Source organism: Pongo abelii, chromosome 7, assembly GCF_028885655.2.
Source record: "Pongo abelii isolate AG06213 chromosome 7, NHGRI_mPonAbe1-v2.0_pri, whole genome shotgun sequence".
In the NCBI taxonomy this organism is placed as follows: domain Eukaryota; kingdom Metazoa; phylum Chordata; class Mammalia; order Primates; family Hominidae; genus Pongo; species Pongo abelii.
Window position 1 is genome coordinate 31,082,350 of NC_071992.2, and position 15,083 is coordinate 31,097,432.

Genomic DNA, 15,083 nt, shown 5'->3' on the forward strand with positions numbered 1-15,083 from the left:
ATAAATACTGTATGATTCCATTTACATGAGGTCCCTAGAGTAGTCAAAATCATATAGACAGTAAAATGGTGGTTGCCCGGGCCTAGGGCTGGGAGGAATGGGGAACTCGTATGTAATGAGCACAGAGTTCCAGTTTTTAAGAAGAGTTCTGAAGATGAATAGTGCTATGGTTACACAACATTATGAATGTATTTAACACCACTGAACTGTATACACATAAAAATGGTTAAATAATTAATTTTCTTGTGAGTATTTTACCACACACACACAAAAAAAAAAAAAAAAAAACAAAAACAAAAAAACCTAGAGGAAAGAAAAAGTAATGTGAGCTTCAAAACCCAGGACCAAGCTCAGGAAAGGACATCTTTTGTGACTGAAGCCAGTAAGAATCTACACCAAGGTTGAAAAGGAAAAGGCCTACAGGGGCCTGGCTAATCATATAAATGACGGAATGGAACAGTTGGGGGCCGGAAGAGGGCAGAAAACCCAGTGTTGCCAGATTCAGATTATTTAAGAAACACAATGAATCTGAATCTTTATACAAAACCTGATTTTTAAATGTTCCAACTTCAGGCCAAACAAAACATATCTCTGGGTAAAATATGGACTATGGTGCCTGAGTATGCAATCTCTAATCTACACATTATAAACAGAATTGTTTAATCTTCAGGAAATTCTTCCCAATGGAAATTTATTCTACAGTATAATCCTAATATTAGATCACAAAGAAACATCAAACTTAAAATATAACCTAGCTCTATAATGGCTTAAAAAATAAAAATAAAATACAACCAATGAAACAGCATTGACACAAAAGATTGTTGTCAAAGTGACAAAAGCAAAACAAAGGCTGTGATGTTTTGGGAGTCGAGAAAGGTTACAGTAATGCAAATGTCGCCCTTCTGCACCGTCCAAGCAAGATTATCTATCTATCTAGTGGACAAGGACAGCCATTGCTAGAATACTGAACTCTATCATAGAGTGGGGTGGAAGAAGATAGCTCATCAGGCTCTGTTATCTTGAGAAGTACCCTTCAGAAATTCCAACTCGAGACTTGCAAATCACCCTTCAAATTACTATTTGAGGGTAATATCAGAGCAGGAGGCCTTTGAGAACGAGCACTAACAGAACCACTGCAATCAATCAAGAGGCATCTAGTGCAGACCACCAAAAGACCAGCAAGAAGCCGCAGCGGCCCCCACTTTCTAGCAGCCACAGCCTGAAGGGAAGGGAGTTTTCAAAATACATAGATAAAAGCAAAGCAGTACAAATATTAGAAAACAATGTGGGACAAACATATAAAAGATGCCACCTACATAGTGGCATTTCTCAGTGAGTAGAAATCATAAATGCTCTAGATTCGAAAGAGATTACAGGAAGCAGGAGCAGGCTTGAAGATCGGTCTGGTGATGGTGAGTTCCAGAAACTGGTTAGAAGGCTACGTTGTCATCTAAACACAAGGCAATGAGGTCCTTCCCTAGGGTAATGTCAGAAGAATGAAAAGGAATGCTGGAATGAAAATATTTACAAGGAAAATAAACAAGGTTTGTCGTTTGACTAAATAAGGATAATCTAGTTCCTGTAATAAATTCACTTATTAATTCATCCACAGGACAGAACAAATGATCCGGCTTCTTCAACAACTGAGGAGCCAATAAATTAAAAACCACATCACCCAACCTCAAAGTGCAGACCACATCTCAATCCTATCCAAAACAAACTTTGGGGAAAAAAAGACTTTATGAGACAATTGGGCATTTAAACACTGAAAATTTGATGCCACCACCTCACTATATTTTTTTCCTCCTCCTCACACCTATTTTAAATTGTTTAGATATGATAATGGTGTTGCGGTTATGTTTACAAATAATAAAAGATACATTAAAACATCTGTGGGTGAAATCCAATCTCCTTCAAAATATGGGGAAGAAGACAGGGATGAAGATGTAGCTAGGACAGTATCAGCCACAAATTAATGGTTTTCAGGGGTGAGTGACAAGAGCATGGAGGTTCATTATACTATTATACTATTCTGCCTAAATTGGCATATCTTTTAAATTCTCCATAACAAAAGTTTTTAAAAATTAAATTGCAAATAAAACTTTTACATATTCGATGATCTTTATATAAATTCTATTTCAATTTTCCTAAAAGTGGAACAAAAGGATTACTGACTTGTATATACAGGTCAAAACATAAAGACAGTCACTACTCTTAATAATTATGACCCATCCTATATAAGTTTTTACTTAATTAGAAGTATATATAAATTACGTTTGATAGAAGTTAAGCAAAGGTGAAATTTACCATCTATAAAATACCTGTGCTTTTTAAAAGAACTCTGTGGAAGAAGTTTGAGGACTCCAGAGTTCTAAACTGTTTTCTTTGTAAAAGAAAACTTTCTCACAAGAAAATACAATTCTCAAAATTAAACAAATCGAATCATTTCAAATTTCAGTGTGCAAAATCTAACAAGGTATACAACAGAATAATTTAACTTCTTTTTCTGCTTTCCAGTTTTTTGTTTTGCTTTTTTTACTAGTATGCTTATAGATACATCATGTAAAAAAATTAATAACACCATAAATTTAATGGAACTAAGGATTGGTAAAGATTAACCTCTTAGCTTGATACTTGGCACACTGTTAATTTTCAAATATTGAATGCATCAGAAAAAATTATAAACATGTTATGATACAACAACTTTTGTGGTTGAATGGGTTTCTCACGTCACATTTCCTCAAGGAATACTGCTCCCTCCATCTTTAAAACAGAAATCTAGATTCTTATACAGTATCTGATTTATATTAGTAACAACTCCTACCCTAGAGATTGAGACAAAGAGCCCTAAAAAAGTACTGTCAAAAAAACTAAGCAAAATCAACCAAAAAAAAAAAAATGCAATAGTAGGACCTGGTAGTTGCCTAAACTGTGTTCATAATTAGATATTTTATTTAATATATTATATGCAATCTGACCACTTTATGCTGAATCCAGAATTCTAGGGAAACTCAAGACACGTAATTCCTATTATCCATAACTAACTTAATCTAGAGCTGGCAACTAACCATAAACACAAACCCTGAGTCCACATATCAAATGTTAGTATCCAAGTAGTATTTCAAGCACAGAGCTAAAGAAAGACTCTTTTCTTGTATTTTTTAAAAAGTTTATTCCTTCTTATTGCTGCACCAAAAGTAGCAAAAGCATGAGCAAAATAATATTTATATTCAATGATAATGCTAAAATATCAAATTCTATAGTAGCAGTCTATTGGCTACCAGTTTATTTTGGCAACCAGCTAGACTCTGCTGGTAAAACTTTGCAAAACTTGTATTTGCTGCAATTTGACTATCTGCTTCCATTAATTATGCAATGATATGCATTCAACCACACATATTTTCTTATCTTTTTAGCTTTTAAGAGTCTCCCTGATTCATTTTCACAAGTATATTCAAAAGTAGTAAATGATCACAGTATTCTTTTTAAAGGGAGAGGTTGAGGAATCATATACAACTTCTGAGTACACAGAACCACGCTCTCCCCACTGTACTCTAACATAATTAGCGGGACAGGCTCCCTGAGGAAGAGCCCCATTATGAAATTAAAACATACCACGTACTGTTCTCCAGAGGAGCAGACTCTATTTGAGGAGAAATATTAGCCCCACTCAAGTCATTTCACAGCAGAGAGAACAAACAGGTCTATTGTGGGTACCATAATTACATTTTGCATGACTTCCTTCAATTAAAATCGCTATTTAAATTAGCATCCATATAGCAGTAGAGAAATCTAAAAAGTCATTATCTAATATGACCTAATGATGCCTTCCACTGACAAGGAATTAGTCTGAAAATGACTTCATGTATGCCATAAGGCCCTCCCCTCAGTAGCATTATGCAATATAATTTGCAAGAGAAGTGTATGGACATGGGTCAAACTCACTTAATTCTGCACACACTTTAAGGGCTCCAATCTGTACATCCACCAAGGTCAGAGTACACTGAAGCTCCAAAGAAGGGTTGGGTGTGCTTTGTTCATGTTAGGTACTCATTAATTACCTAATGATACTGACTAAATTCATGTCTAGTAAAACTATCAGAAGGAACAAAAAGATTTTTAATGACCTTACTAGATGGTGTGATCAACATCTCAGTCTTCCCATTAGACTGGCAGCTGTAACCTTTACACTATCTATTGTTCATTAGGTTAAACATGACACATGGGGGATGGAGAGGGCATCATATTTTACTGTAAAACAAGAACAGTCTCTGCCTATTTGTGCCATCTGTGGCTACTTTCATCCATGTTAGAGGATCTTCCCCACCTGTTCTAAAGAATAAGTCAACTCACAGAACACCAAAAAAATCAGTGTTCAGGTTAATGAAGATCTTGACACCTAAACCTCCAAATGCTTTCAACCTCCAAACGTTGTGGTCTCAAAACCTTACACTTGGGGGTGGAGAGGACAAAAAAAAAGAATGAAAATTAGCCAGGCATGGTGGTACCTGCCTGTAGTCCCAGCTACTCAGGAGGCTGAGATGGGAGGATCACTTGAGCCTGGGAGGTGGAGGCTGCAGTGAGCAGTGATCACACCACTATGCGCCAGCCTGGGCAACAGAATGAGACCCTGTCTCAAAACAAACAAACAAACAAAACAAAACAGAAAAGAAAGAAAGACAGGATAAACTCTAGGCTGATGTCTTTAGCACTGTGTTAATGCGCATACCCGCCCCACCCCCCAAACCACACACACGTAATAGAAGACAGAGGGCTAAGGAAGCAAATGGACTCACACTTGACCAAGGAACTGAAAAGTGCAACTTACACAGAGGTGTTCTTTCCTGTCAGGTTTTGGTTCTGATATTTAAAGCAGCACCTCTGAGGAGGTATAGCTCCCTGTTTCAGTCTCTAAAAGAGCTGGAAGTATATACTACAACAATTTTCACAGCACACTTTCTTGAAATTCATTGCAAATAAGACAAGAGGGGAAAGCCTATGTCCTGATTTTGTTTAAAAGGACAAAAGAGAAACAGAAAACCTAATATTGCATGTTCTCACTTGAAAGTGGGAGTTAAACACTGGGTACACATGGACACAAAGATGGGAACAACAGACACTGGGGACTCCAAAAGGGGGAAGGGAAGGAGGAGGAGGCAAGAGCTGAAGAACTCCCAGTGGGTACTATGTTCACTGTCTGGATGGCAGGATCAACAAAAGCCCAAACTTCAACATTACGCAATATACCCTTGTTTTTTTTGTTTGTTTGCTTGTTTTGTTTTGAGACTGAGTCTTACTCTATCGCCTGAGTTGGAGTGCAGTGGCACGATCTTGGCTCACTGCAACCTCCGCCCTCCAGGTTCAAGCAATTCTCGTGCCTCAGCCTCTTGAGTAGCTGGCATTACAGGTGCTCGCCACCATGCCTGGCTAATTTTTGTATTTTTAGTAGAGATGGGGGGTTTCACCATGTGGGCCAGGCTGGTTTCGAACTCCTGACCTCAAGTGATCTGCCCGCCTTGGCCTCCCAAACTGCTGGGATTACAGGCATGAGCCACCGTGCCCGGCCACAATACACCCTTGTAACAAACCTGTATGTGTACCCCTGGAATCTAAAAGAAAAAAAAAAGAAACACAAAAGAGAAAAAAAAAAAAAGAAAGAACAGGAAATTTGATAAAATACCAAGTTTGAGCCTTCTCCCCCAAGCTAAGTGGGTGATATTATTTTTAGCTCCTTTTAACATTTTTTTTTTGGTCTTTAAAAATCATGCATTATATTTTATAAGAATAGTGAAACTTTTTCGAGTCACCCATCTGGCCTTTCACTAGAAAAAGGCATTCATGTACACATAATACTGGGCAAACAACTTACAAATATGCTTAAAAAAAAGCAGCAGTCATTGTGCGCTTCATCACCACGCACCCGCAGCAGGGGGAAAAAAAAAAGCCTCTTTCACATAAGAATGTCCTCCATAAAGTGAAAATGTAAAGAAATAAAAGGGAAAGAAGATCAAATTCAAGAAAGTGGTTAACTGTGGTGGAGAGGGAAAGGGTTCCTATATGAACAGAAGGCAGTTCACATAGGTTTAAACTGCATTGGAAAGGATTTGTTAAACTGATAAGTACATAAAAGTGTTTCATTCTTTAGAACTTTTTGTATATTATATTTTTTAATTTTGCTCAAATTTTTCAAAACCTTGTTTTAAAATAAGTAGGTACTGCTCAATAGAGAAGTATACCAGAATCTAGTTTACCAGAACCCGGGGTTCTAAATCAGTAGCCAAGGGCTGAATCTGGCCAGGAGTGTTTGGCTTGGACAGCACTATGTTTGGTTTTGCTTTTTCATTGTAATCTGAATGCCTTGAGGCAGGATATGCACTCTTTAATTAGCCAGAGTTACCTCCATTTTCTTTACAGTAAATGAGAGTTTTCAAAAACTGGAACTCTCACACATTGCTGGTGGGAATGTAAAATGGTGCAGCAGCTTTGGAAACCAGTTTGGCAATTCCTCAAAATGTTCAGAATACAGTTACCATATGACCCAGAAGTGTTCCATAACTAGAAATGAATCTAAGAGAAATGAAACGCACGTCCACACAAAGACCTGTACACAAGCTGCATTATCCATGAAGCCAAAAGAGTAGAAACAATCCAAATGCCCATCAACTGATGAATGGATAAACAAAATGTGATAAAACTATTATTTCATCATAAAAAGGAATGAAGTATTGATAAATGCTACGAAGTGGATAAACCTCAAGAACCTAATGCTAAGAAGCCAATCACAGAAGACCACATCATGTATGATTTCATTTATAGGAAATGTCCAGAACAGGCAAATCTCACATCTACAGAGACACAAACTGGATTAATTAACATGGTGATAAAAATGACGTACAAGCAGATAGTGGTGCAGGTTGCACAACTCAGTAAGTGTAATAAAAACCACTGAATGGTTCACTTTAAAGGGGCGGATTGTATTGTCTTACTATTATATCTCAATAAATCTTTTAAAAAATAAACCAGGGACATCTATTTGGTTCTTAGAAGCTTATAAACTGGATTAAACCCCTCAAATCGGGGTCTGAGGACTCTTGGGGGGTTCCCCACAGCTTTTCAGAGAGTCTGGAGGTTGGGATTATTTTCATAACAATACTAACGCATCTGCCTTCCTCACTGTGTTGACATTTGTGCTGGTGGCACGAACATGATGGAGGGGAAACTGCTGGTGCCCTGGGCACGAAGACACCACAGTGAAGCAGCAGTCACTGTGCTTTTCATCACCACGCACCCGCAGCAGGGGAGGAAAAAAAAAAAAAAAAAAAAAGCCTTTTCCACATAAGAATGTCCTCCATAAAGCAGAAAGAATGATTATTCATTTTATTCAGTCTCGGCCCTTGTGTACACAGCTATTTAATATTATTGCAGTGAAATGCGAAGATTGAGACAGAATATATTTTTTAAAAAAAGATATGAGACAAAAAAGAAAAAAAGTATGTTCGAGTTGTGGATTAAACTAGTCACTACCTTAAACTTTCCACTTGAAACTGACAGTTCCTATGGGAAAATGCACTCCCCATTTTCCAAACTCACCTATGCCTCAACTTTTATAACACAAATGATTCATACAGTGGAGGCTCCCACTCTGCATGGGAAAATGCACCTTAATCCCTTTTAAGGCAACGTTTTAAGTATACCAATTAACTTTTTAGCCAGAGTTAGCAAGAAAGGCCTGTTTGGTGGGTAGAGGAGAGAAAGAAGCAAAAATAGAAGATAAAACTTAGCTTAAGAAACTATTTGTATCGTGCCACCACACTCCAGCCTGGGCAACAGAGGGAGACCCTGTCTCAAAAACAAACAACAACAACAACAAAAAACCCCAAACAAACAAAAAAGAAACTACTTTCCCTACCATGGTGACAGGCATTAATGTTTTATTACAATCTCACCATGGCTTCCAAACAACAACAACAAAAATTTATTATAGGATAAAAGTTTAATAAGTTTCAAGATATAATTCAAATAAAATAAGGCCTAAAGATTTAGTCAGTTAAAGGGAAGCAATTTAGAAATATACTGCTGACGAAGATTTGGAAAATCCCAAGAACCGATCTAGAAAATTAATTGAGGGGAAGAAGATAATTCCAAAAAGATATTAATTGTTCTAGTAGTATAAGAAGTACAGCTCTGCATGAGCAAATAAGTGATAAAATGTATCCATGTGTATCCAGGATTATACACAGAAGAACTAGACTGATCTGGTGAATTCAAGTATTTCAGTCAGGAGAGTGCTCCGAGCAGTGGTGTGGAATAGGAAGAGTTCGTCATTTATCTTTTCCATATTTGACAAAAACGTCCTTTCTTTCTTATCCTATGTTCACAGCAATGTTTTGACCTCGTTTTCCAATTAGCTGATACCAAGAAGGAGAGGAGTGGATTGCTGAGATTAACATTTTATTCACTGTAAACATAAAATCAGAGGTCCTGCCTGTCTCCTTAAGAGATGGCATGTTAGTCCCCAAGACTCCACTCAACATTAAGCAAACTGAGTAAAATAAAGTTTCTGCCTTGCAAAGCTGAAATTTCTCTAGAACTAGGTGATTTCTTGGTAGACATCTATACTCAAGTATTGAATTGAATATATTTTGGCTTAAAAATGTAGTAACCGGTCGGGTGTGGTGGCTCACGCCTGTAATCTCAGCATTTTGGGAGGCTAAGGCAGGCGGATCACCTGAGGTCAGGAGTTCGAGACCAGCCTGGCCAACATGGTGAAACCCCTTCTCTACTAAAAATACAAAAATTAGCTGGGCGTGATGGTGGATGCCTGTAATCTCAGCTACTCGGGAGGCTGAGTCAGGAGAATTGGTTGAACCTGGTGAGGCGGAGGTTGCAGTGAGCTAAGATCGCGACCATTTCACTTCAGCCTGAGCAACACAGCAAGACCCAGTCTCAAAAAAAAAAAAAATGTAATAACTGGCCCAGTGTGGTGGCTCACACCTGTAATCCCAGCAGTTTGGGAGGCTGACGCAGGTGGATCACTTGAGGTCAGGAGTTCGAGACCAGGCTGGCCAACATGGCAAAACTCTGTCTCTACTAAAATACAAACATTAGCCGGGCATGGTAGTGCACGCCTGTAATCCCAGCTACTTGGGAGGCTGAGGCATGAGAATTGCTTGAGCCCAGGAAGCGGAGGCTGCAGTGAGCCGAGATGGCACCCCTGCACCTCAGCCGGGGTGACAGAGTGAGACTCTGCCTCAAAAAAAAAAAAAGAAAAGAAAAAAAAGAAAAACTACTTCTCCTGATGTAGTCTCTTACCATACTAGCAACGTTCTGTTTCTTATCTGGGCGCCACTTATATTATAAGGAATGTGTTCACTATGAAAATTCATCAAGCTATACATTTTGCTGTATGTGTCTCTACATTAATAACAATAAACCTGCCCATGTAGAGAACACTTTGCAAGATCTTTTAAAAATCACTAATTTATTTGATCTTTGTGGGAAAAAACCTTTGTGAGACACGTAAGACAGGTTCAAAAAAATTAAAAATAACTATGATAACATAATGAAGGATTCGATTTCAGATTTTCTCCAAATCCAGGGCTTTTTTTTTTTTTTTTTTTTTGAGACGGAGTCTCGCTCTGTCGCCCAGGCTGGAGTGCAGTGGCGTGATCTCGGCTCACTGCAACCTCTGCCTCCCAGGTTCACGCCATTCTCCTGCCTCAGCCTCCCGAGTAGCTGGGACTACAGGCGCCCGCCACCACGCCCGGCTAATTTTTTGTATTTTTAGTAGAGACGGGGTTTCACCATGTTAGCCAGGATGGTCTTGATCTCCTGACCTCGTGATCCGCCCACCTTGGCCTCCCAAAGTTCTGGGATTACAGGCGTCAGCCACTGCGCCCGGCCCAGTGCTCTTTTCAACTCAATTAAACTCAAGTCAAAAGAATATCTGCTGAGTGCCAAATACAGCACTGGTTCTAGAAGGATTTATGAATCCTACTTTGCACAAAGCCTCATGCCAAATGTCTTTCACCTGTCCTCTCCACTTTCAGGGCCAGTACAAAAACATCTCTGATACAGCTGATCTCCAGAAAAGGTCAGCCTATCCCCACTCTGACCCATTCTTTACATTGCCAATCAACAACTTTTCCTAATCCACCTTGATCCTCAATCATAATACTCAAAAACTGTCAAAAACAAAATCTTACTGACAAAAATACAGGCCAAACTTCCTCATCTGCTTTCCAGGTCTTCTGTAATCTGATCCCAGCTTATTTACTGTCCTCCATTTACTAAGAAAACCCAAAATAATCTTTTCCTGCCCCAAATTTATGTTCTTCCCTTTCCTTTTCTTCATACTACCAACCACATCTAGAAATGATGCTCAAATATTCATCCTCAGCCCCCGAGTCTCTTTCCCCCAAAGACATTAAAATCCACTGTACAGCTGGAAGTTACAATCCAAAACAATCTATAATCATTAAATTAGGTAGGACAGATTATAATTGACAGGTATTTAGAGGAAAGAAATCACTGAGGGCTGCAGGCATACCTTCATGAATTTAGCACTTGAAATGGGCTCTGACAGCATTTGAACTGGCAGAAGTGAAAGCCATTCATGCTAAGGAACCGATTTACATCCTAGCTAATCCTCCAGCCAGCTGCACCTCCTTCAAAAAGCCTTCTTCAATTGCTTCTCAACGTAACACTCACTCTCTTCTGTGTGCTTCTAATACAATTACTATCTCTAATACTCATTCAGGCATACTGTCATCCCATATTATAGACTTCATCTCTTCAACTTGAGTACAGCCTCATGGAAGATGGCAATATGTCTCTACAGGGTAGGCATTCGATGTCTATTCAATGCAACTTAATTCAGCAGCCACAGTTGCTTCCAGTTACTTAAACATCCATTGAGCATAGCACTGTTTCTTAACTCACCGGGCATCTCCTTTGGAAAGATTCGTATTTACAGGATTAAGAATAACCTTGTTTGCATCCACATCCACCACACATTTGGTATGCAAGTCAGTCTCTGTGGACAAAAAACAAGAAAAACAGTCATTTAAAAAAGTAATTTATTTCAGAAAAGGCAAAATTCAGAAAAGACAAAAATTCAGTACTCTTTCATAATGCAAACACTCAATGAAGTAGGAATAAAAAAAACTTCCTCCACTTGATAAGGAGCACCAACAAAAACCCACAGCTAACATCACACTTAATGGTAAAGGACTGGGCAGCTTCCCACCCTACATCAGGAATGAGACAAGGATGTCTGCTATCCAATTTCTACTCACCACTGTACTAGAAATTCTAGTCAGGGCAGTTAGGCAAGAAAAATAAACAACAGGCATCCAGATTGGAAAGCAAGAAGTAAATCCTAAGACAGAAAATCCTAAGAAATCCGCTAAAAATCTGAGAATAAACAAGTTACGCAGAATACAAGAATATATAAAAATCAGTTGTGTTTCTATAGACCAACAATGAAAAATCTGAAAGTGAAATTAAGAAAACAATTTCATTTATAATAGCATCAAAAATATCAAAATACTTAGGAATAAATGTAAAAGAAATGCAAGATTTGTACACTGAAAATTCCGAAACACTGTTGAAAGAAATTAAAGACGTGTGAGGGATATCCCAATTACTCTGATTTGATCATTACACATTGTATACATGTATCAAAATAACACATGGCCGGGTGCGGTGGCTCACGTCTGTAATCCCAGCACTTTGGGAGCCCGAGGCGGGTGGATCACTTGAGGTCAGGAGTTCAAGACCAGCCTGGCCAACATGAAACCCTGTCTCTACTAAAAATACAAAAATCAGCCAGGCATGGTGGTGGGCACCTGTAATGCCAACTACTAGGGAGGCTGAGGCAGGAGAATCGCTTGAACCTAGGAGGCAGACGTTGCAGTGAGCTGAGATCGTGCCACTGCACTCCAGCCTGGGAGACAAGAGCAAAACTCTGCCTCGGGGGAAAAGAAAAAAAGAAAGAAAAACATCACTTATGCCCCAAAAATATGTACAACTGTGATATATCAGTTTAAAAAAAAAAACTTTTTAAAGAAATTAAAGACTCAAATGGGAAGACACTGCATGTTCATGAATTGAAAGACAATACTGTTAAGATGACAATATTCCCCAATTGATCTACAAGATTCAAGGCAATCCTATTAAAATCTCAACTAGCTTTTTTACAAAAACCAACAAGGTCTGACAATCCATACAGAAATGCAAAAAATTCAGAATAGACAAAACAATCTTGAAAAAGAAAAAGAGGGCACTCACCCTCCAATTTCAAAACTTACTACAAAGCCACAGTAATCAAGACAGTGCAGTACTTACATAAGGAAAGACATATATAAATCAATGGAATAGAACTGAGTCCCCAGAAATATATACTGTCACATTTATGGTCAATTGATTTTGACAACGGTGCCAAGACAACCCAATGGAGAAAGAATAGTCTTTTCAACAAATGGTGAGACACTGGATATACACAGGCAAAAGAATGAAGTTGGATCCCTAACTCACATCACATTCAAAACTCCAAACAGATCAAAGGGCTAAATGTAAAAACTAAAACTATCAAGTTCTTAGAAGAATACAAAAGTGTATATCCACATGGCTTTGGGTTAGGAAATGAACACCCAAAACACAGACAACAACAACAAGATAAACTGGACCTCATCAAAATCAAAAACTCTGGGGCTGGGCATGGTGGCTCATGCCCATAATCCCAGAACTTTGGAAGGCTGAGATAGGAGGATCATTTAAGGCCAGGAGTTCAAGACCAGCCTGGGCAACATAGTGAGACCCCCACGTCTAAAAAAAACAACAAAAAATTAGCCAGGCATGGTGGTACACACCTATAGTTCCAACTACTGGGGAGGCTGAGGTGGGAGGATCCTTTGAGCCCAGGAGTTCAGGGTTACAGTGAGCTATGACTGTGCCACTGCACTACAGCCTGGGCAAAAGAGATCCTGTCTCTAAAAACAAAAATTTTTTTTAATTAAAAATTTGTGTGCTTCAAAGGACACCAGCAACAATGAAAAAGGGAATCAAAGTATTTGCAAATCATGTATCTAATAAGGAACTTGCATCACAATATATAAAGAACCCTTACAACTCAATAATAAAAAGACAAATAGGCCAGGTGCAATGGCTCACGCCCGTAATCCCAACACTTTGAGAGGCCAAACTGGGAGGACTGCTTGAGCACAGGAGTTTGAGACCAGCCTGGGCAACACAGAGACTCTGTCTCTACAAAAAAAAAAGTTTTTAAAAATAGACAGGCATGGTGGTGGGAGCCTATGGTCCCAGCTACTCAGAAGGTTGAGATAGGAGGATGGCTTGAGGCGGGGAGATCAAGGCTGCAGTGAGCTGTGATGGCAATACTGCAGTCCAGCCTAGGTGTCAGAGTAAGACCCTGTCTCAAAAAGAAAAAAAAAAAAAAAAAAAGACAAATAATCAAATTTTTAAATAGGCAAAGGATCTGAATATATGTCTCTCCAAAACAGATACAAAAATGGCCAATAAGCAAAAGAAAAGATGTTCCATATCATTCAACATTGGAATGCAAATCAAAACCACAATGAAATACCAGCTCGCACCCACTGGGATAACTATAATCAAAAAGACAGATCATCACAAGGGCTGGCAAGGGTGTGGAGTAATTAGAACCCTCATACATTACTGGTGAGAATGTAAAATGGTGCAGTCACTTCAGATAATAGTCCAGCAGCTCCTCAAAAAGTTAAACAGCATTACCATATGACCCAGCAATTCCACTCCTAGATACATATCCATGAGAACACAAAACTTGTACACAAATGTTCACAGTACCATTATTTGGATACTCATAACAGCCAAAAAGTGGACAGAACCCAAATGTCCATCAACTGACCAATGGGTAAATGTGGTATATCCCTAGCGCAGAACACTACTGAGCAATAAAAAGGAACGAAGAACTGTATTAGTCCATTTTCACACTGTGATAAAGACATACCCGAGACTGGGCAATTTACAAAAGTAAGATGTTTAATGGACTCAGTTTCACGTGACTGGGGAGGCCTCACAATCGTGGCAGAAGGTGAAAGGTACATCTCACATGGCGGCAGAGAAGAGAAGGAGAGCCAAGCGAATAGGGTTTCCCCTTATAAAACCAGCAGATCTCGTGAGACTTATTCACTACCACGAGGAGAGTATGGAAGAAACTGACCCCATGATTCAATTGTCTCCCACTGGGTCCTTCCCACAACACAAGGGAATTATGGCAGCTACAATTCGAGATGGGATTTGGGTGGGGACACAGCCAAACTATATCAAGAACTGATATAAGCTACACTGTGTATGAAGCTAACGCTAAGTGAAAAAAGTCAGTCATCAAAAACCATACATTGTATGATTCCACTTACTTGAAATATCCAGAATAGGGAAATCTATAGAGACAAAATAAATTAGTGTTGTCTAGGGCCAAGGAGTGACTGCTAACAGGTACAGTTTTCTTTCAGGGGTGATGAAAATGTTCTAAAATTGATTGTGCTGATGGCTGTACAACTGTGAGCAAACTAAAAACACTGAATTCGTTGAATTGTCTGGGGCATGAATAATGTCTCAATACAGCTGTTCTAAAAAAGTAAAGACCATGGCTTGTTTATGCTCTTATATTTTTATATTCTTATATTTTTCTGACCCAAAGTATGAAACTGTTTCTGTTTCCCTTATCTCCGCTACTAAAAGATAAGCTCTGCCGGGCACAGTGGCTCATGCCTGTAATCCCAGCACTTTGGGAGGCAGAGAGGGGTGGATCACTTGAGATCAGGAGTTTGAGATGAGCCTGGCCAACATGGTGAAACCTCGTCTCTATTAAATATACAAAAAAATTAGCTAGGCGTGGTGGCATGTGCCTGTAGTCCCAGCTACTCGAGAGGCTGAGGCATGAGAAGCACTTGAACCCAGGAGGCAGAGGTTGCAGTAAGCCAAGATCACGCCACTGCACTCCAGCCTGGGCGACAGAGCAAGACTCCATCTTTAAAAAAAAAAAAAAAAAAAAAAAAAAAGATAAGCTCTAAGGAAAG

At 39.0% G+C, this 15,083-nt stretch overlaps 1 protein-coding gene across 4 annotated transcripts in view; it reads right to left on the reverse strand.

Moving 5' to 3' along the window:
• Positions 1-15,083, reverse strand: part of KIF13B (kinesin family member 13B) — a 199,193-nt gene that overhangs the window by 170,490 nt on the left and 13,620 nt on the right. For all 4 annotated transcript variants that reach the window (XM_054560930.2, XM_054560929.2, NM_001132835.2 and 1 more), the window contains 1 exon segment: positions 10,942-11,035. In XM_054560930.2, the coding sequence (XP_054416905.2) occupies positions 10,942-11,035 (94 nt within the window).